General features: G+C 40.3%; 1 protein-coding gene across 2 annotated transcripts in view; it reads right to left on the bottom strand.

The window, feature by feature from the left end:
- LOC138751929 (zinc finger and BTB domain-containing protein 47-like) overlaps positions 1 to 26,348 on the bottom strand; it is a 293,546-nt gene that overhangs the window by 130,712 nt on the left and 136,486 nt on the right. For both annotated transcript variants that reach the window (XM_069914918.1, XM_069914917.1), the window contains exon 2: positions 673 to 2,064. In XM_069914918.1, the coding sequence (XP_069771019.1) occupies positions 673 to 1,983 (1,311 nt within the window). In that variant the 5' untranslated portion in view covers positions 1,984 to 2,064. The remainder of the gene's footprint in view (positions 1 to 672; positions 2,065 to 26,348) is intronic.

Raw genomic sequence — 26,348 nt, forward strand, 5'->3', positions numbered from 1 at the left:
GACAATGTGGGCGGGACTAGGCCACAGTTCCAAGGTGCCAGCTATCGCTGGTAGACCGCTATCCATCAGCTGGCACGTTCAAATGACAGAAAGGTGTCCTCTCCGCGGTCACCTGAACGTGCCAGCTGCACTCCCCCAGCCGCGACTGTCGGCGCACGATCTTCCCTCGAGTACCTGAAAGTGCCTTAACATTTTCAACCCCATTCTTCTGCCTTCTCCCCTTGACTCACCCTGGTCAAGAATATGTCCTAAAAATACCCAGCTATCTTATGACCAATTCCCATTGATCTACTGATCAAAATTCAGTGATACTAAGTAATATCTGAATAACATACAACTACAATAAAGAAATTATTATACTTTTTAAGACAGCATGCAAACACAGTCTTGACAAAATTATCAAAGCAATTACCTCTTTTGTAGAAAACCATAAGCAACATGAAGAGATCAGCCTGCAACTGGGAGGGCAGCCAGCAAGAAAAGTCACCAGCTGCCAACGCTTCATCACGTTATGTTGCTAAACATCCACAGCAATTCCGAGTCAAGATATGGGAATGCAGCACTATATTGGTCTCAAAGGTACAATAAATGGACGAGTTAACCTTCAACCTGGGTGATGTCAACTTATTTAGTGACTGCAATAGATTAAAACAATGAGAATCAGTGACATACCTGAATACTTTTCTCACAGTCAGTCTGGTGATGCAGTGATAGCTCACTCTCCAGTACAAATCTTTTGCCACACTTGTCACAGATCTGCATGCGGCTGTGTGTGACATTCATGTGCTTTTCTAGGTACCAACGGTTATTGAAGACCCGGGGGCACTTTTTGCAGGGGAAGTTCTGTTTCTCCTCGATTTTCACCTTCTGATTTGAGCTATCGGAATCCTTCTTTCGCTTCCTACCTCGAGTGGTCACTTGTTTCTTGGCTCGTCTCCGTGATCTGCTGGAGGCTGCTGGGGTTGACTCTTTGGAGGCAGTTGAAGCTCTTGCTGTTCTTCGAATAGCTTGGCCACTTTCAGTCTTGACTTCTGGAGTCTCAGGGTTATCACCTTCATTTACATCTTCTTCACTCTCTTCTATATCCTCCTCGTCATCTTCAGTGACATCTTCTTCATCCTCCTCCTCCTCCTCCTCGTCTCCAACATCAGCATCCTCGTCGTCATCCTCCTCGTCCTCCTCCTCGTCCTCCTCCTCCTCCTCCTCGTCCTCCTCCTCCTCCTCGTCCTCCTCCTCAGGACACCTTCCCAAAACAGCTGTAGCCTCTGACGGTGAATTCATGCCCTCGGCACCTTTTGAAACATTCAAAGTCTGGTTGTTAAGGTTGACCTCGACAATGATCTGCTCCCTGTTGTATGAGCTCCTGCTGTCAGAGTCGTCATTCAGCTCTGTATCGCCCTCGATCTTGCACACTGCCTGGCTGGTGTTCTCCTCCTTATAACATTGCTGTCTCTGCTGCAGTGGAGAGCGCTGCTTCCCCGTGTGGTCCTCCACCCGAACAGAATACGGATTGTTGCCCTCTCTGGCGTAGATTTTGGGATGAGAATCCACCTCCTGTTTGATTTCGCGGTAAAACTGAGAACCAAGAGGGTTGCTGTGGCCTTCCTGTTTTGACATATCGCTCACCGCGGTAGTCAAATTTAAGGACCGACTGTCTATTAACTCTTGACAGGAAGTGGCAATATCGTTCATCTGTAGAACTGCAGCAGCATTCAGAACATCCTGCACATTGCAGGCATTTACCAGCAGCTTTGAAGTGTAGATAAAGTTCAGGATTTGCTGGAAACCTTGCGACGTTAGCGCTTCCAACGAAAGTTCAACACGTTGAAGCTGCTTATTCTGTGTGAAGAGGGAATGAAAGAACTGGCTGTAGGCCGCAAGTACCCCTTTATGAGCAGGGAACGTGATCTTCTGCCGCGCCAATACAACGTCTACATCGCACAGGTCTGGCTGAAACAGGCGCTGCTCATTCAGTCTGTCCATCAAACAAGTAAAGTGGAGGGCAACATCCTCCACCAGAGAATACTCAGTGGAAGGGTAGTCAGTGGTCTTTTCAACTATCAGCTGAAAGAAAAAGGAAAAACAAAAATCAGGTCACAATGTTGCATACAGACAAGATTGCATACACTAGGGAAAAGGCTTCTTTTAAATGCAAAAGCTCAGGCAGCTTAAAGCAACATAAAACGTGACCACTTCTTTCCAAAACACAGATTTATTCAGAGCAGATTAATTTGACCAAACTGGCTGATGGTGAAGAATTACAGTGAGTTAAATTTTTGATTCAGTCTTTGTCCTCTTGCTCCCCTCTCCCTCAACCTGTCCTGACTTTTCTCGACATTCAGTTCTCTGGCCATCGGTGTCCCAATATGATACCATCCTATTGGACTCATTTCATAAGGTTGTGCCACCAAGTGGTTGCCCAACTGTTTGCTCAGTAGCTTCACCCACTTGGGGATAGGATCTTGCAAGATTTCAAAGATGAGCCAACAACTGAATAGGGTCTCTACTACCTGACACTGGACTACTGTCTACTTGAATGATCACATCTCCTGATTCTTTAGAAAGCTACTGAATATAAATTGGAAACAGCCTTTTTGGCTTGTATAGGTTACCCTGCAAAGTTTCCAAATGCCAAATCCAACTTTAGGAAGAGAATACCATTAACAGTGAAAACAAAAGTTGTGTGACCTGTTTTCAAAGCGAATTAAAATTGATCACAAACGCATGGCTAAAATACTGGGTGCCTTGCTTCATTTCCACTGGAAAAGCAGGTCTGGGATGTTTCCAAGATCCCACACGACAACCCGGCTGCTCAAAGGAAAAGTTCACAAGTCACAACAACTTCCACTGCCTGCCTTCAGGATTTGGAGAGCGTACTACTGAGAAAATCCCAATAATCGCCTCCCGCGTCCACCCAAGAACTTTCTCTGCCCCAGAGCAATTGCCATGTTTTAGAAATAGTTGAAATGACAATTTCACAACACTTTGGGTATAATTGCTAACTCCACTACACACATTAACTCTACACCAGGTCAGTTCAATACAACCTCTGACCAACTAAGTGCATGCATGACTGCTTGACTGTTTGCAGTTCTGTATTAGGTCAAGTGGAAACATGTTAAGAATTACACTTTCATTTACATTTCCCTTGCAAAGATGCATCTGCAGATAGCAGTTCCTGCTCTACTTCTCATTATCCATAACATCATCTGCTACTACATTCACTTTTAGAGGTGTGTGCTTCATTCATACACAGTCTATTTATAAATTAAACAGCTGACTGCATAATTCCAACACAGGATACAGCAGAAAAGGGTTCAATGTCAAGAAGTTTATTAATATTTCTTTAAAATGTTTTAAAGAAAAACATCAGATATTCCAAAGAAAATATTATGTAAAAGTAAAATGGCGAATTTTGTAACCAATTTGAACACAGCAAATTCCAAAAAACAACTTTGGTGACCAGCCAACTTGCTTTTAAATGTGGTGTGCAAATAATTCATTTCTGGCCAGGGCAGCAAAGATAATTCCCTCACAGTCCTTTGAAGACTCACGCAGGGTGACAGTTAGCGTGGAGGGTGGTTAGCGCAATGCTGTTACTGCGCCAGCAATCGGGAGCAGGTTCGAACCCGGCGCTGTCAGTAAGGATTTTTACATTCTCCCTGTGTCTGCGTGGGTTTCCTCTGGGTGCTCCGGTTTCCTCCCACTGTTCAAAAAAATGTACCGAGGGTGTAAGTCAATTGGGTGTAAATGGGCAGCAAGGGCTCGTAGGCTGAAAGGGCCTGTTACCCTGCTGTATGTCTGAAATTTTGTTTTCAATTTTGAAGGATCACCTTAGAGAGTAAACAAGACAGGGACTTAACATTTTACCAGGATGTTAGTGTCATTAGAGTTGTATTCAGAAACTTGGCCCAACTCGTTCACACCATCTCGTCTTCTACCCGAGTGAGTCCTACTTGCCTGCATTTGGTCCATATTCTGTCCATGATATCAGCCCTGATACTGTGGTAGCAGAATTAACCTCAACACTGGCTTGGACAAAAACAGAAGCTTTATTGAGACTCTATAAAGTACCGGTACCAGTGAGACCATACTTGGAGTACTGGTGCACAGTTTTGGGCACCATATTTGAGAAAAGACGTGCTGACATTGGAGAGAGTATAGAAAAGATTTAATGGCATGATACAAGGAATGGAAGGATTAGCATATAAGAAACATTTATCAGTTCTTGGACTGTACTCACTAGAGTACAGAAGGATGAGGGGGGAACCTCGTAAAGGCCTTTTGAATACTGAAAGACCTGGACAGAGTAGACGTGGCAAGGTTGTTTTGCAATGGTAGGGGAGTCTGGGACAAGAGGGCACAACTTCAGGATAAAAGGGCATCAATTTTAGAAAAAGAGATGTGGAAAATTTCTTTTGTCAGAGGGTCATGAATCTGTGGAACTTATTGCCACAGGCAGTCTTTGGGTGCATTTAAGGAAGAGATTGACAGGTATCAAGGGTTATGGGAGAAAGTCAGGGAATGGAACTGAGTGGGAAGATGGATCAGCTCTTAATTAGAAAGGGAGAGCAGACTCTATGGGCCAATGGAGTTCCTACATCTTTGGATTTTCATGTACTTGGCTAGTATCACAAGCAAAACATACAATCAATTCCAAATTTAAAAATATTATAAAGATTCCACTTTTAATCACACAACTCCGAAGAAATTTGATTTCAAACCAATAATAACCATGAATCAATACCACAGGACAAATAAAAGTTTCATCCAGTTAATGTCAGCATTTGTTATTTTTTAAATCAATCAAAAATATACAATCTCCCTAACATTTAGCTATTACACGACCTGAAATCAAGTAGAAAGGGAGCAACCCTTAGTATATATAATCTTTTAGAAAAAAAGTAATGGGAAATGGCCTGTTACGGTGCTCTATGTATGTCCAAATTTATACTGTATGTCTAAATCATCATTCTTAATATTCTGAGCACAAAATCACCAGATCTGGAGGCACAACAGGAGCTCTTTGCTGGGGTTTTTCTTTCTCGCCCACCTGGAGATGTCAACATGGCCAGGCGTTTCTACAATCCTACTGACTTACTGTGGTAATATTTATCCATTGTTATGCAGCCAACACTTGGTTTAGTCTGCGTACTGAAATGATCTTTGAGAGATAACTTGCCTGTAATTTTTTAAAAATCACTGGAACAATGCAGGCATCATCTGTGGAAAGAGAAATGGAGTTAACAGTTCAGGTCAATGCTTATTTCTAATCAGACCTGAAAAGCCAACACTATCTCTCGAGTTCAAGTTTATTGTGAGCACATCAGCGCTTCGACTTCCTCACAGCTTTGCAGAGGTTTTTATTGACATTGGAAACCTTGGCAAACTTCCACAGATGTGTGGTTGAAAGTGTGCTGACTGGCTGCATCATGCTCTGACAGAGTGGAAAGTCCTGCAAAAGGTAGTGGACACAGCCCAGTACATCATAGGCAAAACTCTCTCCACCACTGAAGAAATCTCCATGGAATGCTGCAATCATCAAGGTTTAAGGACTCTAACTTTACCCATCATTTATTACAAAATATTGATTTTCTTAATTAAATTTAGACAGGCAGCATGATAACGTCCTGCCCAATAAACCCAATTGACCTACAAACCCCAGTATGTTTTGAAGGGTGGGAGGAAACCCATACATCCATAGGGAGAACATGCAAACTCCTTACGGACAGTGCAAGATTTTGGTGTTGCCTCAGCATGGCACTAATTACTATGCCTCCCCTGTATTTTCTGTATTGCAGTTTGTTTATATTTCTCTCTTTTCTATATATATTTTTTCTTGTTTACAGTTACTGTACACATGTAATTCTGACAATAAATTTGAACTTTGGTCATCATCTGACTAAATATAAACAAGACAAAATGGCATTTCTCTGAACCACTGTACAGACATATAAACACACAGCAAATAATAATCAGATATATACATAAAGATATCATTTAAAATAAATACAGGTATATAAATATTTTGGAATGATTTACTCTGTTCATAAAGACACGGTCCAACCTGAAGCAGGTCTCCAGCTTCTGCCTTCAGAAGCTCAGACTTCATAATAAAACAAAGAACAGTACAGACCCTTCAGCCCAAGATGTTGTGCCAACCTCTATAAACACACTCAACAATATGAACCTTTCCTACCTCACACCCATAACCCTCTATTTTTCTTGCATCCATGTGCCCAAGAGACTTTTAAATGTCCCTATTGTACCAATCTCAACCAGCACTCTTGGCCATGCATTGCAGGCACCCACTACTCAGAGCAAAAAAATGATGCCGGCAAAGTTGCTGCAGATGAATGGATCGTGGGTCAATCCATAAGAGTGGCAGAGAGGGTGCATGGAGCCTGCCCTCCCACCATAAATGTGACCAAGGGTACGCAAAATCTTTGAAAACTCCTTCCACCCCATCATTCAGCTGCTCCTGTTGGCAAAAGGATTCAGGAGGATGAGAGCCAGCACCAGCAGGGTGAGAAACAGCTTCTTCCCATGGGCAGTGAGAATGCTGAACGACCAAAGGAAGTGCTCACACTAACCCTCTGAGACTCTCGTATTCACCGAAGAATATTTATTGACCAAGTTGTAGACATGAATACTAATCCACATTACGTATCATCTTTTTGCATGCAAGGCCTGGTTATGCGTTTCATGTTTTGCACTGAGAGCCAGAGAATATGCTGCTTCGTCAGGGTGTTCTTGTGCAATCAGATGACAATAAACTCAGTTGCATTGACTTAAGTTTATTGTCATAAATACAAATACAATGTACAATGCAGCCACACAGGCATCCTCCTCCAACCCATTTTTTGTAGCCTGAAGCAGTGGGGCTGATCCAGCATATTTCTGACAATTATGTTCTCCAGGAGGTTGTTGGTAAGTGATGGTATATTCATTTATGGAGGTGGTCATTTCTGGCACAAGTGCAACACAATACTTATCAGCTGATGCCCAATTATTGTCTGGATCTGGCTACATTTATGGAAGAGTTGCAACCAGAACTGAAATTATGGAATCAATGAACATCCATGCTTCTGACCTGATGCTAGTGGAAGATTTTTGACAAAACAGTGGCTGGGTATAGAATATGATATGGAGGAATGCCCACACCTTGGGTTCTATTGGGTTCTATCAAAGGACTTCAGACAACTACAAGACCATAGGAGAGGAATTACACCATTCAGACTATCAAGTCCGCCTTGCCTTTCCATCATGACCAATTTACTATCCTTTTCAACCCCATTCTCCTGCTTTCTCCCCATAACGCTGAATTCCCTTCCTGATCAAAAATGTATCTACCTCCACCTTAAATATCCCCAATGTTTTGGCCTCAATGACAGGCATCCGCCACAACAAATTCACTACCCTCATTCCTCCTCATCTCACCATGGCCATCTTTCTTGTTGCGTGTTTTTTCTTTGATGTCCACTGAGGTTAGTTTTACCAGATCTCCTTGCTGCCACAGTTGTTCAAATGGTGCCTTGATGTTAAGGGCAGTCAATCCAATTTCACCTCTGGAACTCAGCTCCATGGTCCATTGTGAACCAAGGCTATAATGAGATTTAGAACAAAACCCAAACAGCATCAATAACACTCAATGTCACCAAAACCAAGGAGCGAATTATTGACTTCAGGAAGGGAATGATCCAGCAATCATTGGTGAGGTGGGGATGGGGGAAATCAGAGATGGAGAGGGTGAGCAAATTTAAGTGCTTGGAAGTCAACATCTTGGGGATCTTTCCTGGACCCAACACACAACTGGCATCTTGAAGAAAGCACATCAGCACCTTTGCTTCCTCAGGAGTTTGCAGAGGTTTGCCATGACATCGGAAACCTTGGTCAATTTCTACCGACACATGAAGTAAGCTGACCCTGAGTGTAAAGCCCTGCAAAAGGTAGTGGACACAGCCCAGGGCATCACAGTAAAATTCTTTCCACCATCGAGAACATCTGCAGGGAACACTGTCGACAGAGAACAGCAGCAATCATCAAGGATCAACACCACCCAGCACACGCTCTGTTCTCATTGCTGCCATCAGGACAAAGGTACAAGTCCCATTAAGACTCGCACCACCAGGTTCAGGAACAGCTGCTATCCCTTCACCATCGGACTCCTCAACAACAAGTTTAATCGGGGACTCATTTACCTGTGCACTTTATTGATTCCAACCCCCCCCCCCCTTTCTCTGTATCGCTCAGTCATTTTGATTAAATTTCTTTATCTGTTGACACGTGTGCATTAAGTCAGGTTTTTTTGCACTGCCGATAATTTTGCTTTGCCCACAGGAAAAAAAGGAATCTCAGGGTTGTATGTGATAGAGTACTCTGACAATAAATCGGAATCTGTGCACAGGTTACAGCAACTCATCAGTTTGCTAACAACCATCAGTAAACCGATGGAGCAGGAATTCATGGATTGGATTTGTCCTGCTTTTTGTGACTAGAACATTCCTGAGTAATAGCGCTCTCAGAATGATGATCATGTTTTCCCGAAATGCAATCTCATTCTTAAATTTTATCAAATATAATGTTGAAATTATATGATTTAGATTTCAAAATTAGCAAAAGGATAGAAATAAATAATTGGTTTCAAGCTTCCAGGCAAGGTGAATGTGCAAAGCAGGAGATCTGTGAAGGACACATTCCAGCAATGCATGAATGAGATCACATGGACAAACTGGAAACACTGGGAATGATGAGGGCAGAGGAGATGCTCTACTTGGAATGGAGAAGATAAAAGGGGAGTTTTAATCCAGCTGCTTCAACACACAAATCAACTTGTTTCACCAGAGAGGGAAAAGACCATTAGAAAAATAACCACAGGAAAAGCAAGATATTTTCTGTGAAAACACATAAGCTGCAGATCCTGGATTCATATGCATGCAGAAGAATTGCTGGGAGAATGAAGCAGGTCAGAGAGATTCATCTTGATAAAGGGTCCAGAACTGAAACAGATCATTCCTATCAATGGATGCTGTCTGTCCGGCTGAAATCCTCCAGCGATTCTTTCTCAGCTCAAGATATTTTCCGTTCTGTTCTCAAAGACATCAAAAGGACAGGGGCAGCCTGTCCAGTGCCACCATTCAACCCTTCAACTGATGCAGCCCTTAGACCAGGGGTCGGTAGACGACAGCCCGCCCGCGGTCCAAATTTATCTAGCCTGCAACCCAATGCTCAGCAATTATTTTAAAATCTCGCCCTCATTGGCAGCTTACACGAAAGTGGTAGTTTCAGCTACCGTAGTGCAGTGCATTGTGGGGCATTTGAGCGCTGCTTGTGCCACGCGGGCAGTGGGATCCAATTTCGAACGGGCAACCGTCAAGTTTGGAAGGTGTGGGTTGGATTTGCAGGTGCTGACGTCGTCGAGCTGGCAGAATGAGCCTGGTGCTAGCAGATGAACAGTGAAGCTGGTGCCTAGATCCCATAGGATGACAGCTAACATTTACTGGCAGGCACAGTCAGGGCTTCCCTGGGTCAGTGAAACATGTATGGATATAACAACTCTGGTCAAAAGATTGAAAACATTTTTTTGTTGGCACTGCAACCCCAAACCAAGATAAATTTATTGTGCTACATTTCAAATTTGACCAAAATTTGTGTTTTTCATGTAGTTTTTTTTCAGTTTTGTTTTACAGGCATGTTTAAAAAGAGTTCAATAGGTAGCTGCGGGTATGGTATTTTTTTTGCTGTAAAGCTCTTGACTGTTAAGTGTATTTACCATATGAAGCTTTGTATTTAAATGTAGACGTTTTGAATGGTGGGAGGAAACCAGAGCCCCCAGGTAAAAACCGCAGACACAGGGAGAAGGATCCAACTCCTTACAGACAGTGTGGGATTCAAATCCCAGTCCTGATCACTGGCACTGTAAAGGCATTGTGCTAGCACCATCTGTGCCCTTTATAAATGATCAGTTCATCATTATTGCTTAATTTCCTTAATTTGCAGCACATTTGTTTGTCTCACAGAGATAATAGCTTTCAGTGACCGTCATAATTGAGTTCAGATAGATTAATACTGAAGTAGTGGGCTGCTCTGTTGATTCTCAACACTTGGAACGGTAAGAAAGAGTGAGCAAGTTACTTTGATATCTACTTAATCTTTGAATAGTTTTGACTTGACTAATTGATTTTATTTATTTTATATTTTATTACACTTTATAGAGATGTCGTTTGAGTGAAACTCTAGTCACATCCTCTCATTTATACTCAACACTAGAATGAGATTTAAATTTTATTTTCATTTAGATATTTTATTTATACGTCATGAGTATTTTGTAATGCAATTCAATGTTAAAAAGTTTCACTATGATATCAGTGCAGCCGCTGTTCAACCACTAACACACCACACATGGTAAAAAAAAAGTTGCCCACCCCTGTCTTAGAGTATTGTCACAAGTCCCATTCTGCGGTGACAAGAAGAGCATGGTACTTGTATTCGAAGAAGAGGAGTAAACGCGTCAATTGTAGAGCTTGAATACAGCAGGGATGACAGAGGGGCGTTATGGGTAAAATATGTCTTTAAAGGAGATAGATTGTGGGGGTTTAGTTTAGGTTATACTTCACAGAGTAACACTTCACAAAAAAGACATCTCATTTAAAATGCAAGAACTTTGCTGAAGCTAGACGTTGAGGCTCTGGTTGAATGAAGAATGCTTATCTATTGTGTATGGGCAATAAAGTCCAGGCTCTGAGATACTGATAAGATCTTTCAAAGATTGGGTTTGGAGCCCTGTAAGAAGTCGTATGGTTTTTACAAGCAGAGAGAAATATAAAGTCAAGTGATTCTTCTCTTTGGAGAGAGAGAGAAAAGTCAGTTCTACAGCAGCAGTTGAAGTGCAAAATGGCAAGCAAGCAAGCTCATTGAAAAACCCCATTTTGAAGACTGGTTGTGAGTTCTGTGTTCAGTCTGTTTAAAACTCTTGTAGTCCTTACAAGAAGAAATGCTGGCTAGACACTTTCTCCTGAAAAATGGGAAACAAGAGAAACTCTCAGGTGATCTGGAAGAAGAGGTTATCATTTGGCAAACCCATGATGAGGCAAGTTTCCTCAGCAAGACACTGTCGTGGGGAGTCACGTGATGGAGTAGTGGCCGGTAGGGTAAAACCAGCCCTCTCCAGAAAATAAGAAAAAAAGTTAAGAAAAGACAAAGTTCAATAAATACAAAATATATGAAATAAAAGATAAAGTTGTAAAGAGAAAGAAAGTGACACCTCAGAAGAAAAATGTAAAAATGGGGGGAAAAAAAGAAGACGCCAGTAAAGAAAGGAGAAGGCCTTACCTGCACGAAGGAACAGGGAGCCGTGGTGAAGAGCGCCCGATCTCCGAGGTCGGTGTCGGCCCTGCAGAGTCGCGACCCCCTGACCAGTGGACTGCAAAAATGGCACTCTGAGCCATCTACGGTAAAGGAAAACACCGATGGGAGGGGACTCAGCCGAGGAGCGGACAACCACGGCGCAACCAGCTGAGGGATGCCCGACACCAGAACTCTCAGCTGGAAGATAAGGAAAACAGCAGGAGAGGGAATGAAGTACCAGGTGAGAAAGAAAGTCGACGGGGTGAATGGCAAGTGGAGCCAAGCAAGAAGAGACCCGACAAAGTGAGACAAGCTACTCATTAGAAAAATCAGAAGAGACACAAATACAAAGAAAAGACACAAACACAGGTACAGACACAGAAGAAGACAACGACGACGACTAAGATCTTCACAGAGAGATAGAAGGTAAAACAGATGGACAGAATATAGATAAAGCTTTTTTTGAAGAGCAAATGAGAGCATTAAAAGAATGGTTGTCATTAGAATTTAGTGCAATTAAACAAAAAGAACAGAAGATAAAATGCAAAGATTAGAACTAGTCATGACAGAAATAGGGAAAAGAGTAGAAAATGTGGAAGAATGTGAAGCGGCTGTAGAAATGGAAGTAAACGACTTGAGGAAAATTGGAAGAAAGTGATTTTAAAAATTGGAAGAAAGTGATAAAAAAATTAAAGAGACACAGGAGTTGTTATCTCAGAAAATTGATATGTTGGAAAATTATAGTAGGTGAAACAACATAAAAATAGTGGGCCTAAAGGAAGATGAAGAAGGCACAGATATGAAGGAATTTATAAAAGAATGGATCCCGAAGGACCTGGGAACGACAGAAATGCAGGAAAGAATGGAAATAGAAAGGGCACACAGAACACTAGCTCTGAAACCGCAGACACGTCAAAAAACAAGATCCATTTTAGTAAAATATTTGAGATATATGGCAAGAGAAAATATACTGGAGTGGGCAAGGAATAAAATTAGAGAAGACAATAAACCATTGGAATACAAGGGTCAAAAAATATTTTTTTTACCCAGGCATAAGTTTTGAACTCTTAAAGAAAAGAAAAGGAGTTTAATACAGCAAAATCGATCCTATGGAAAAAAGGTTATAAATTCATATTAAGACAACCAGCAGTTTTTAAAATATTTATTCCTGGGGAGCAAAACAGACTGTTCTCAGATCTGGAAGAAGCACAAGAATTTACAGAATGCTTACAGGACAGAAGGAGAGATGAAGATATGTAATAAGAATGAAGAACGGCGATAAAACATATATATAAAGATGTAAAAACAATGTATATTTAAAGAACTAAGGGAAAGAGAAGGGAAGGAAGGAATGGGAAAAAAGGGAGAACTTTGTTATATGTATAAAAATGTGTTTTCTGGGGGGGCGGAGAGGATAACTGTCACTCCGAAATCAGTTGACGCTTGCGAGGAGGATCGCAATCCAAATGGAAAGGGGAGTTGTGGTTGCCCGGCAAGGGATTAGGGGCAACTCAAGAGAGGGGGGAATATTTGGGGTTAAGGGAATATTGGATGTGGGAGTTGTTGGAGTATTTTATGTGTTGTCATACATTGAATTTAAAAAGGGAAAACAGAGATCAAAATGGGGAAAAGGGGGTTGGTGGTGGTAAGGAAGCGGAAATGCAGTGTAAACAGGATATGAGATGGACACGTTGAACTATATGACTATAAACATTAATGGAATACATAACCAAATTAAAAGGAAGAAGCTATTAAATTTACTGAAAAAAAAAGAAATAGCATTTGTGCAGGAAATGCATCTGAAGTGGAACTTAACAAATTAAAGAGAAACTGGGTAAAACATGTAGCGGCAGCATCCTATAATTCAAAAGCTAGAGATGTAGCTATATTAATTAATAAAAATGTACCAATCAAAATAGAGGAGGAAATAATAGATCCAGCAAGGCGATATTAATGATAAAATGTCAGATATATTCAGAATTTTGGAATTTGTTCAATATATTTTGGAATTTGTTCAATATATTTTTTTGAAGATTGTAGATACACAAGGAAATATATTGATAGGAGGGGATTTTAACCTTAATTTGGATCCAATGTTGGATAAAACTGGACAAAAGATTAGTAGAAAGAATAAAGTGGCCAAATTTGTGGTTAAATCAATGCAGGAAATGAAACTTATGGCTATATGGAGGAGGCAGCGCCCAAGAGAGAAGGAATACTCATATTATTCCAGTAGGCATAAAATATACTCAAGAATTGATATGTTTTTGTCATTGGTCCATATTCAAGGGAGAGTTAGGAAAACTGAGTATAAAGCTGGACTACTATCTGATCATTCACCCCTGTTATTAGTAATAGAACTGGAGGACATCCCACCAAGAACATATAGATGGAGGTTAAACTCCATGCTACTTAAAAGGCAGGAATTTAGAGAGTTTATTGAATGCCAAATTAAAACATATTTTAAAATAAATACGGAATCAGTGAAAGACAAATTTATATTATGGGACGCAATGAAAACCTTCATTAGAGGGCAGATAATAAGTTATGTAACTAAGATGAAAAAGGACTATAATCAGGAAATAGAGCAGTTGGAAAGGGAGATAGTAAGTACAGAAAAGGAACTAGTAAAAAGGGATGATATAACAAAAGGAGAGAATTGGCAGACAAAAAAATACGAAACATTACAAACGTACAAGGTGGAGAAGAACATAATGAAAATAAAGCAAAAGTATTACAAACTGGGAGAAAAAAACATAAAATATTAGCCTGGCAACTTAAAACAGAACAAGCTAAAAGAACTGTATTGGCATTAAGGAAAAAGGACAAATAAATTACATATAACCCAATAGAGATTAATGAGAACTTAAAGGAATTTTATGAACAATTACACCAAACTGAGAACGAGGGGAAAGATGATAAAAGTGAAGAGTTTTTAGCTAAAATTGAACTGCTGAAATTGCAAGATGAGGAACAAAACAAACTGATAAAACCATTTGAAATAGAGGAAGTACAGAATATATTAAAAAAAAGCTGCCGAACAATAAAACGCCTGGAGAAGATGGATTCTCAATAGAATTCTATAAAACATTTAAAGAGTTATTAATTCCTCCTCTCCTGGAAGTAATGAACCAGATAGAACTTGCCATATTCATGTAAGACAGCAATAATTACAGTAATACCAAAGAAGGGGAAGGATCCACTAACACCAGCATCATATAGACCAGTATCTCTACTTAATTCAGATTATAAGATAATAGCAAAATTATTAGCATACAGATTGGCTGATTGTGTACCAAAAATAGTAAAACAAGATCGTACTGGATTTATTAAGAAAACATGAACAGCCGATAATGTCTGTAAACATTAATCTAATTCATGCAGTTCAAGGAAATAAGAAGCCAACAGTGGCTGTTGCTTTAGACGCAGAAAAAGCCTTTGACAGAGTAGAATGGAATTATTTATTTAAAGTATTACAGAAGTTCAATCTACCAGAAAAATATATTTAATTGAATTAAAGCATTATATAATGGACCATTGGCGAAGGTAACATTAAATGTGTATCGAACCAATTTAAATTAAGTAGGTCAACGAGACAGGGGTGTCCATTATCCCCCTCATTGTTTGCTTTAGCAATAAAACCATTGGCAGAACTAGTAAGAACAGAAAATAAAAGGGATAAAAATAAAGGAGGAGTATAAAATCAGTTTATTTGCAGATGACATCATAGTATACTTAACAGAACCAGAAATATCAATAAAGGAATTACATAAGAAATTGAAAGAGTATGGAGAAATATCAGGGTACAAGATCACGCAAATAAAAGTGAAGTGATGCCAATGAGTAACGCGGATTATATAGAATTTTAAAAAGAATCACCATTTAAAAGGCAAACACAAGCAATCCGATACCTAGGTATTAGGTCAGATAATAACTTAAGCCACCTGTACAAACTAAATTATCAGCCACTAATAAAGAAATTGCAGGAAGGCTTAGAACATTGGAAAGAACTACCGCTAACGTTGATAGGGAGGGTAAATTGCATTAAAATGAATGTCTTCCCAAGGATACAATACTTATTTCAATCGTTACCAATTCCCATAACAGAGAAATTCTTTAATAAACTAAAGAGAATAATAAGGAAATTCTTATGGAAAGGGGGGAAACCGAGGATAGCGTTAGATAAATTAACAGAATGGTACAACCAAGGTGGTTTGCAGTTACCAAACTTTAAAAATTATTATAGAGCAGCACAATTAAGGTATTTATCAGATTTTTATCAGACAAGGGAAAAACCAGACTGGACTAAGATAGAACTAGATAAAATAGGGGAGAAGGTACCGGAACATATACTTTATAAGTGGGATGAAAAGCTGGTGCAATATAAAAGCTCACCAATATTGCATCATTTACTTAATAAATGGAAGAAGATCCACTTAGAAAGGAAAAAAAACAAATTACCAAATACCAAAATTGTTATTGACACAAAACCCATTAATCATTTTACAATAGATAACCTTTCCTTTAGAGAATGGGAGAGAAAAGGAATCAAAAGAATAGAAAACTGTTTTTTAGGAAATAATTTATTAACATTTGAATAGTTGAAGGACAAATGTGGAATAACTCACGGTACAATGTTTGCATATCATCAACTGAAAGCTTATTTAAAGGATAAATTGGGAAACAGATTGAGATTACCTGAAGGAAGCAGCTTTGAATATGTGATTACAGACACAATGATAATTAAAAGATTTATAACGAACATGTACATTAAGCTGGAAGAGAAGGAAAATGATGAAATAAGCTATAAACCCAAACAAAAGTGGGAAAAGGATTTAAACAAAGATAAAAAATGAAACATGGGAAAAGTTGTTCTGGAACTATGAAGAATATAATAAACACAAGGTTACCTATGATACAGTATAATTGGTTACACAGGTTATATATCACGCCCCAAAAGTTAAAAAAAAAAATGGGGATCCAACATTATTAGATAGATGTTTTCGCTGTAAGAAGGAAAGGAAATGGGAACAACAGTACATGCAATTTGGGCATGTAAGAAAGTGAAAATGTTTTGGGAAGATCTAAATCAGATATTAAATAAAATCACAAAAAATAACATACCAAAAAATCCAGAGATCTTTCTTCTAAGTAATATAAGAAGTAAGGAATTAGGCCTCAAACTGGATGAAGCGCAATAAAGATTTATTATGATAGCCTTAGCAGTTGCAAAAAAATTTATAATGTCAACTTGGAAATCAGAAGAGAGCCTGAGAATACAGCAATGGTACATGGAAATGAATAAATGTATTTCATTGGAAAAAATAACATATAATTTAAAAAATAAAGTCACATTATTTGAACAAATTTGGGAACCGTACATGGAACATAACAGAGAGGGCTTGCCTCGGACCCCCACCCCCTAAAATGATAAGACAAAATGACTTGATCCAGTGTGTAAAAGTAGATGACACATTTTTCTTGTTTATTTATCATTGTGTGATGACATTGTTTAATGGTTTGATTGCATTGTATATGTTGAATATTTATTGGTTTTGGAGGGGGGTGGGAAGGGGGGAGAGGGGATGGGGGGAAAATTGGGAGAAAATGCCACTGTGTATATTTAATGAGAAACATTTATATATATTTTGGTTGATATGGTTCACAGTGTGAAAAATAAAAAATATTTTAAAAAAGCAAGACACTGTCGTGACTGATTGGAGAAAATCTGTGTGTGTGTGTGTGTGTCCAACGAGCAACAAATTTCTCTCTGAAACCAAAAAGAACCTTCCTGAGTGGTAACCATTTAACTTTGAGCACCAGAGCTTGGTGTAAATTATAAATGTTGAATTCTGTGCACAGTATGAGAATTGTCTGATACTGGTGAACTTCTGAACATATACACATTACATACAAGTGTGCTTAGAATTAGAATGGGGTTAAATTAGGTTAATAGTAATAAGTTAAAGATTGATCCTGTTTGAAGAAAATTTAAAAACTTTTGTTTAAGGAACCATCGTCTTGGTGAATTTCTATTGCTGCTGGGTTTTGGAGTCTTCTGGGCTCGTAACAGGAGGCAAAGTGAGAAAATCTCTCAAACTCACACCACCTTGTATTCTGTCTCAGAACTCTCTAACCAGACAGAATTAACATCGACTTTTCCAATCTCCATAAACCCCTTCTCTGGTCTTTCTATTCCTGTCTCCTTTCCTCCAGATCTCCATCCCTTCCTTCTCCAATCAGACAGCTACCTTTCCACCATTACCAGCCTTTTGCCTTTTACTCTTCCACTTGTATCCACCCATTACCTCTTATCTGTTAGCCTGTGTTCCTCCCTACCTTTTTATTCAGGTTCCTGCCTTGACAAAGAACTCAGACCAGATACATCAGAATCAAAATTTATTGTCATGAACATGTCACTCATTACCATTTCAATTTAATTGCCTGCAAATAATTTCAAACTTTATCTGAGCACAGCTGATACAAATGCTTTGAAATGTCAGATTTCTCGTCAGTACATACATGACATCACATGCAACCCTGAGATTCTTTTTCTGTGGGCGAGGCAGAATTACCACTTATTAGTAGTGCAAAAAAAACTCTACACAATGTATATATGTAAACAAATAAAGAACTGTAAACCGATAACAAATGTAAACAAACTGACTGTACAATCCAGAAAGAATTATTGTTTTTAAAATCATTAAAGTGCACGAGTCCTTAAATGAGTCTGATTGAGTTTGTTGTTGAGGAGTCCAATGATGGAGGAGTAGCAGTTGTTCCTGAACCTGGTGCTATAAGTCTGTGGCACCTATGTCTTTTTCCTGATGGCAGCAGCAAGAACAGAGCACATGTTGGGTGGTGTAGATCCTTGATGATTGTTGCTGCTCTCCAACAGCCGTGTTCTGTCACACCAAACCTCCACAAACTCCTGAGGAAGTAGAGGTGTTGATGTGCTTTCTTCACGATGCCTTTCGTGTGTTTGGTCCAGGAAAGATTATCTAAAATAGTGACTCCCAAGAACTTGCTCACCCTCTCCACTTCCGATGTCCCAATGATCAATGGATTGTATGTGCCTTCTTAAAGTCAATAATCAGTTCCTTTGTTTTGGTGACATTGAGTGCAAGGTTGTTGTTGGTGTGCCATTCAGACAAATTTTTCAATCTCCATCCTGTATGCTAACTTTATGCAACCCACATTGGCAAATTTGTAGATGGTATTATTGACATACTGAGCCACACAGTTGTAGGTGTAAAGTGAGTAGAGCAGGGGCTAAGAATCCATATATATGCATGGAAAAATACTCATTCAACCCAATCTAGTAATCCACACCAGCAAAAAGAAAGATGGCGGACAGCAGGGCAGAATTAGTTCGGGGGTGGGGGGGGGAGAAAACGGGAGATTTCAGGTTGAGACTCTGCATCAGGACTGAGTGGATAGGAAAGATGGCCCAATATAAAGAGGTGAGAAAGGGGTGAGACAAGTGTCAGAAAGTGATAGGTGGACAGAGGTGTGAAGGATAATGGCATATAGAACTGGATGGGGTGAATTTGGAGAGAGAGGGTGATGTGGAAGCAGGAAAAATAAAACACATGGGAGGCAAGGGCAAGGGAGGGCGAACATGGAGACAGCTCTTGAACATGGTCTAGGAAGAAAGGCTTCCATTGCTGGAATCTGATACATAACAGGAAAAATTAGGGGTAAGAGATGAAGGGCAGATTGAACCAGATGGGGAATCTGATGAGTGAAATGTGTGCATAGTAGATGGGGGAAGGGAATGGAAAATGAGATCAAAAGATGAACAGGAATACTGAGGTGGATTAGAAGGCAAGAGTGAGTTGGAGAACACGGGAAGTTTACTTGATAATGGAAAATTAATTTGTTCTTACCATTTATTTACAGACTACCTATGTCAAATGAAGAGCTATTCCCCAAGTTTGTGTGAGCTTCACCTTGGTGGTGGAGTCATAAAACACTTTTGCACAGAAACAGGCCTTTTGGCCCTTCTGGTCTGTACAGAATTATTTTTCTGCTTCATTCTGCTGACTTGCACCCAGACCATATCCCTCCATCACCCTCTCATCCACATACCTGTCCAAATTGTTCTTAAATGTCAAAATTGAGCCTGATTTACGACTTTAGCTGTCAGTTCGCTCAACGCTCCCACCACTCTCTGCGTGAAGATTAGTGTAATGTCCCCACCCCCCCAAACCTTTCTCCTTTTACCCTTAACCCATGTCTTCTAGTTCTTGACTCATTTACTCAATGGAAAAACCTTACCTATTTTTATTCTGTCAATCCCACTCATAATTTTAAATACCTCCATCAAATCTCCCTTCATTCTTCTATACTCCAGGGAATAAAGTCCTATCCTGTTTAACCTTTCAGTTCTTCAAGTCCCAACAACAACTTGCACTCTTTCAAGCTTATTGAGACCCTTCCTGTAACTAGGTGATCAAAGTGCACACATCCTTCTTGACCAACATTCTCTGCAGGACCTTGTCATCTAGTCAGTACTTGACCTCACCAGGTAGGGGAAGCCACATCAGATGCACCAAATATATTAAGCAAGGTGGGAGGTGATCCTGAATCTTCACTTCACGTGGACTGGATGTTTAGATCCATGGAAGTGGTGAGGGAGGTGGAAAAGCAAGTGTTGAAGTAGCAGGAGAAAGTGCTAGAGGCCAGGGAAGTTTGGGTGAACTGCAACAGCATCCCAGCAGAGGCCACATCTTCCCTTCCCCTTCTGCAGAGACCACTCCCTCTGTGGCCTACTGGCTCCAGCAGCATATTGCTAATAATGAGTATAATTCTGAAGAGAGCTGGGGCCGTGGCCATGCAAAGGATTAAGACGGATTTTGGCTGAGCTCTCCGTGAAGGGTATCAAAAAGATGGTTAAAATATCAAAATTAAGAATTTTTTCACCAAAAGTGGATAAAGTACCAAGAGACCAAGGCAGCAGAAAACAACAGCTGAGGAAGTTTCTTCTCAGCCAGGTACATCGAGCGAAAGCCTGGAAGGGAACGGCATAAGAATGGCTAGCTTCAGAACTGGTGCACTGCCGGCAGAGCTGGGGACTTGGGACAAGAACTAAATATTATCCTGGAGAAAATGGAAAACTTGAGTAATGGATTTACAAGTGTTGAAAGTGTAATGAGAGAAATGTCGAAAAGGATGACTGAAATTAAAGAAATCGTTGAAGATTTAATGCAAAGAATGACCCAAGAAGAAATAGACGGTAAATACATAAGATTAGCTAAAAAATCTATGGAAAATGATGTGAATCGGACAGACAAAGTCTGCAGGACAGAATTGACCACATGGAGAATGCACGAATTATCAGACTGAAAGAAGGGATCGAAGGAAGAGATCTGGTAAACTTCTTTGAAACATGGATCCCATGAGAGCTGGGAAAAGACAAATTCGGAGAAAAATTAGATATTGAAAGGGGTCACAGGACCCTTGGACCTAGAAGAGCCGGAAATCAGCGACCACAACCGGCCCTGGTAAGACTTTTGAGTTACCAAAAATGGGAGACAATTCGAGGAGCAGGCATGTGAATACTTTAAGCAGAATAATGGCCCGCCCAAGATTTCCATGAAAAAGTGCTTTTTAAAATCAAGATTTTAGTCCTACTTTGATAAAGCAAAGGAATGAATTTTACAATGTAAAAAGACAATTGCGTTCTAAAAACTTGATATACTTGATATACTCCAAGGGTCAAAGTAGCAGAATGTCATCGATGAATTTTTAAAAGTAAATCTTGTAAGGTTTATGAAAAGAATAAGGTTGCTAAAGAAGAAGATTGTGAAGAATGTTTAAAATGGGACTAAGCAAAAGTTATACTTTTAAACTGTCTTGTATTTATTGTTGAAAAGGAAATTTCATTGAAATGTTCACAGAGAGCTTAGTAAAGAGCGAAAACTTGGGAAAAGTAGTATCAGGTTGGAGACTCCAGTCTAAGGGGGAGAATGGCGCCTGTGAGAAGTACTAAAAAAAGACGGCACTAAAGGGAAGGGTTCTTCTTCCTCATGAGAGTCTGCAGGCTTTCGGGGTTTCCAGTTTACATCACCGTCAAAGCAGGGACATTGTATGTGTCTTTTTTAAAAAGGGGAAAGATCACTTATTTAAACAATCGCCGCAAAGGTTTTATTGTTACATAATATTTGTTTAAAAATAGATAGGGATCGAACGTTAAACGGGTCGGTGAAAAGGAAGTGGTCTCGGCACACCTAAAAAAATTAAAGGCAGATGTAGACTTTTTACAAGAAACACAGCTTACTAACTTGGAACATGCTAAATTAAAAAGAGGTGAGTGAGAGTAAAATAGTCTTCATTTGGCTCAAATGCAAGAGAAGCGATTTTATAAATAAAAATATACCAATAGAAGAAACATTGACTGAGTAAGCCGGAAAATTTGTAATGGCACATTGCAAAATTTATGTAGAATCATAACTTTTATGAATCTCTATCCACCAAATTATGACAATGAAGATTTTTATGAAGGATATCTTTTTTGAAAAGAAAAGGCAAAATATTCTGGTCAGAGATTTCAATTTCTGTCTTGATCCAATACTGGATAAATCAGCCGGAACAGTTACAAGGGTAAAACCTGCAAAACGACACTATCACTTACGAAGGATTTAAATTTGATATATGGAGAGAGCTCAACTCTGTAGAAAGAGACTATTCGTTCTACTCAAGGGTCATGATTCACCTACAAGGATTGATTTGTTTTTAGTGTCTGCCCAGTCATGGGGGGCGGGGTTGTTCCTCCAATCAGCGAGTGGTCAGGGTTTGATAGTACACAGGCCATGGACAAACATATGAGTACGGGAGTGTGACCTGGAATTGAAATGGTTGGTCACTGGGAGGCCACTGTGATTGCGAACAGAGCGGAGGTGCTGAGCAAAGCAATCTCCCGGTCTCTCTGATGTAAAGAATGCCACAAAGGTTGCACCTTCCCCTGTGCCCGCAAGAGGTGCAACACTTGTGGCCATAACTCTCCCTCACCATGCTTCGGGGCACCAAACAGGCTTTCATGTGAAGCGGCACATCACCTGTACATCCAGAGGACTTATTTACTATATCCGATGTACCCTTTGTGGCCTTCTGTACACTGGAGAAAACAGTCACAGATTGCTTTGCTCAGCACCTTCACTGTTCGCAACCAGTGACCTTCCAGTGGTCATATAAAAATGTGCAATTTTTGGTCCAAAAAGAAAGTTGGGGGGGGGGGGGGGGATCGTCGACTGATGCATGGGATTGACTTTTACACAAAAGTATTAAATTAGAAACTTGGCTCGGCAGCTTGTGATTTTAAACCCCACTCCAAAAAAGCACCCAATCTTGGCCAATATAAATGTGTAATGTACAATGTCAGAGGTCAAGTCTCAAATTCATCTTTAAAACTGCTGCACACATTTCTCCATTTGCAACTGGACAATTGCACTTTCCTCAGGTTTGATACATTGTCGTTCAGTATCAAATTATATTGCCTGGTATTTGCATCCATTGACACAGATGTTCATTAGAGCAGCATTTCCCAACATTACTACTGTGTCTATGGTTCTTACATATAGCACAACGTGACTACACAAATGGGGACACGTGGAGAAGCCAATTCAATGTCGTGAAATGGAACTGTTTGGCTCAACTTGCATTTATCGCTGTCACTTCCAAAGAATTCCTTTGTTCTAACAGCTGGATACCTAATCTTCTCATTTTGTACATTTTGGTGCATCTAAAATCTCATTAAGTGGGCTCTGGAACCAGTTTGATCATCCATCACTCCTGTCCTCCACGGACTCATGATCTTTCATTTTCCAATTCTTATTCAGATTGCTTCATAGCCTCACACACCTCAGCTCTCCATTCCCCAGCTGCCCGATGTCACTGCTCCTCTGACCTCTCGAACTAGCCAATCCTAATGTGCATCTTATCGGCTTCAATTCCTTCCACAATGCAGGCTGCACCAATTTCCCACAGCCTCTTCCCTCACTCACTAGTGTCCACTTTAATCCAGGACCTGTTTCAAATGACCAAAGTTTGATTCTAGTTCTCAAGAATTGGAGACAAATTTAAAGGGACTTCTTTCCCATGCTCAGGGAAGTCCATGTCTGGAACGAGCTCCAAAAGTGGTTACAATTTTAACATTTAAAAGACATTTGGACAGATATGTGGAGAGGAAAGATTCAAGGAAATGGGCAAATGAGTAACCCAGAACACCAGATGCATCAGAGCTTGGTACAGGAACTGTTCTAAACTGCAGAGAGTATGAATGCAGATGCCAGGGTATTCAAGGACCCATTCCACCCCAGTGACATTCTCTTCTCGCCCCCTTTTGTTAGGAACAAGATACTTGAGCTCAAAGTGTGAATGCAGATGCCAGGGTATTCAAGGACCCATTCCACCCCAGTGACATTCTCTTCTCGCCCCCTTCTGTTAGGAACAAGATACTTGAGGTCAAAGTGTGAATGCAGATGCCAGGGTATTCAAGGACCCATTCCACCCCAGTGACATTCTCTTCTCGCCCCCTTCATTTAGGAACAAGATACTTGAGCTCAAAAACTAACCAAGGACAATTTCTTTCCTGCTGTTTTCATATCCTGCACTACTTGACATTGTTGAACTGCTCCCCTTATACGATCACTTATCCATTTTTTTTTGTTACAATTGCTCTACCTGCTGTATTGTTTGACTTGTGGATAGCACACAAAGCAACACCTCAGTAGAAGGGAGAAGCAATTCAATTTCCCAACCCTACAATGGCATCTATTCATATTAATTCTGTGCTGATTCCAGCCATCTTTACAGCTTTTAAAAATGGATATTGTACTATTGAATTGATTGCAGACCTCAAATTATATCAAATTCAAAAGCTCACTTTCACAGGCACTAAACATTTATAAAAAGTCTTATCCACATTAGGCAATTGGCACTATCCATTACAGATTGTAAAATCATTTCAGGCAGAGGTAAATCACTACCTCTTATACAACTGAACGCTCATTTTACACATGGAGAGACAAGAGACGAGATCCTAAAATCCGGGGCAATAAACAAGCTACCGGAGAAACTCAGAGGGAGAAATGGTCCATATTTCAGTGTGCAAAACTTCAACAATTCTTTTTATCCCAGTGATGCAGTTCAACTTGCTGCGTCCCTCCATCATTTTAATGAGGGTTAACATTAGTACCACCTTATGACGGTCAGGACCTGAATTGAGACATACAAATTCATTATTGCTTTATAAAGCTATACAATATTAGAGCATAGAAACAGGCCCTTCTAGCCTGTACTGAACTATTTTTCTGCCTCGTCCCACTGACCTGCACCCATACCCCTCTTATCCACACATTATCAGAACCGTTACTCGTCAACATTTAGTTCTCAACCAGGCATCAACTCACAATTTCAGTTGAAGTATCTGATAAAATTAGCAAATTTCAAACTCTGGTTCCGTAGTCAATCTGGAGTCGAATACCAACACCTCTGCATCGAAATAAACAGCCTTAAGCATCAAAGATGTCAAGTTCAGGAAAGTTTTCAAAGCATGACAATGCAATGCCAATGCTTTAAGTATTCTAGGCGGTGTTTCATTGCACTCTGCTTCATGCCGGAAAAAAAGTTTTACATGCACCGTTCTGCTGCGGTTGGTAACTACATCAGACTTGTACCAATCAGGAGTCAGCAGCTGGTGAACATGCAAAGACTTCCAAATTTTAGAAGCTTAATCTCTGTATGATCTTTGGGTCCCCCCACGCTCCACTTTAGGAGGGACATTTCTGTATAATCCACCAAAATATTTTAAGGTATTTTGATCAAATTCTTTCTGCAGATTCCTGACTGTCCATAGAGTTCTCCTTCATGAGCATAAAGGCAGCTATCCTGCAGCTGACAGGCTTCCAAAGCAATGTTATTGTTGCAAAGGTACATTTTTGTCCTTCATTCTCCTACAAGGGGCAAGTTATTTCACCCGCTGCTGTCCTGAGGCTCCCACTGATTAAAGCTACTCTCGAGTTTGGGCTGCCGGTGTCAGCTCCTGAAAGAGGTGATTGATACATTAAAATAAACAGCCATTATCAATCCCATTTTAGAGCGAGGAGTGAGCACCTCCATGAAACTGAGTCTTGCTCGATCGAGCCAATAGACTTCCAGTATGGCGTCAGCAATGCATGTGGATGATCCCAATAATACAATCCTTTTAATACAACCCTTTAATGTGTTCTCATATTAACTTTAAATGCTCAGTTTTAAATGTTATCATACACGATGAAACAAACATCTATAATTATTATCTTGAGATTTCATTTAATGATACAACAGGATTGAAAAAAATGATCAAACTGAAGCTTTCAATTATATGACACACTGATCCCACCATTGCCAACTGTATTCATTCAAAATATTCAAACAACAGCCTAACATTCAGCGACAAGACATCAAGTCATCTGATTAGGGTTTTAAGACTGTACAGGCGTCGTGGAAAGAGAGGTACTGCAGTAGAAGGGGTGGGGGGAAGAAGAGGTTTAGGATTAGTGGACAAAAATGGTTGACAGCATCATTATTGATAGGCTGGCACAGTTGGTATAGCAGTTAGCGCAACGCCTTTACAGCGCCAGCGACTGGAACTGGGGTTTGAATCCTACGCTGTCTGTCAGGAGTTTGGACATTCTCCCGTGTCTGCATGGGTTTTCCCTGGGGGCTCCGGTTTCCTCCCACCCTTCAAACATACTGTGGGTGTAGGTTAATTGGGTGTAAATTGGGCAGCATGGACTTATGAGCCAAAAGGGCCTGTAACTGTGCTGCATGTCTAAAAAAATCCCAGCAGCTACGAGGGATTGCAGACTCCAGGGAAGCAGAGGACTTGCACAGGGCACCAGAAAACGGGGAGATTACCTCCCATTTGAGGAGAAACAGAGGAGAAAACCCACAGGACGGTGACCACACAGCAGACCTGCTTTGTCACACAACCAGTGGATCTGTGTGGTCATGGACGC

Source organism: Narcine bancroftii, chromosome 1 (assembly GCF_036971445.1).
Source record: "Narcine bancroftii isolate sNarBan1 chromosome 1, sNarBan1.hap1, whole genome shotgun sequence".
Taxonomy (NCBI): domain Eukaryota; kingdom Metazoa; phylum Chordata; class Chondrichthyes; order Torpediniformes; family Narcinidae; genus Narcine; species Narcine bancroftii.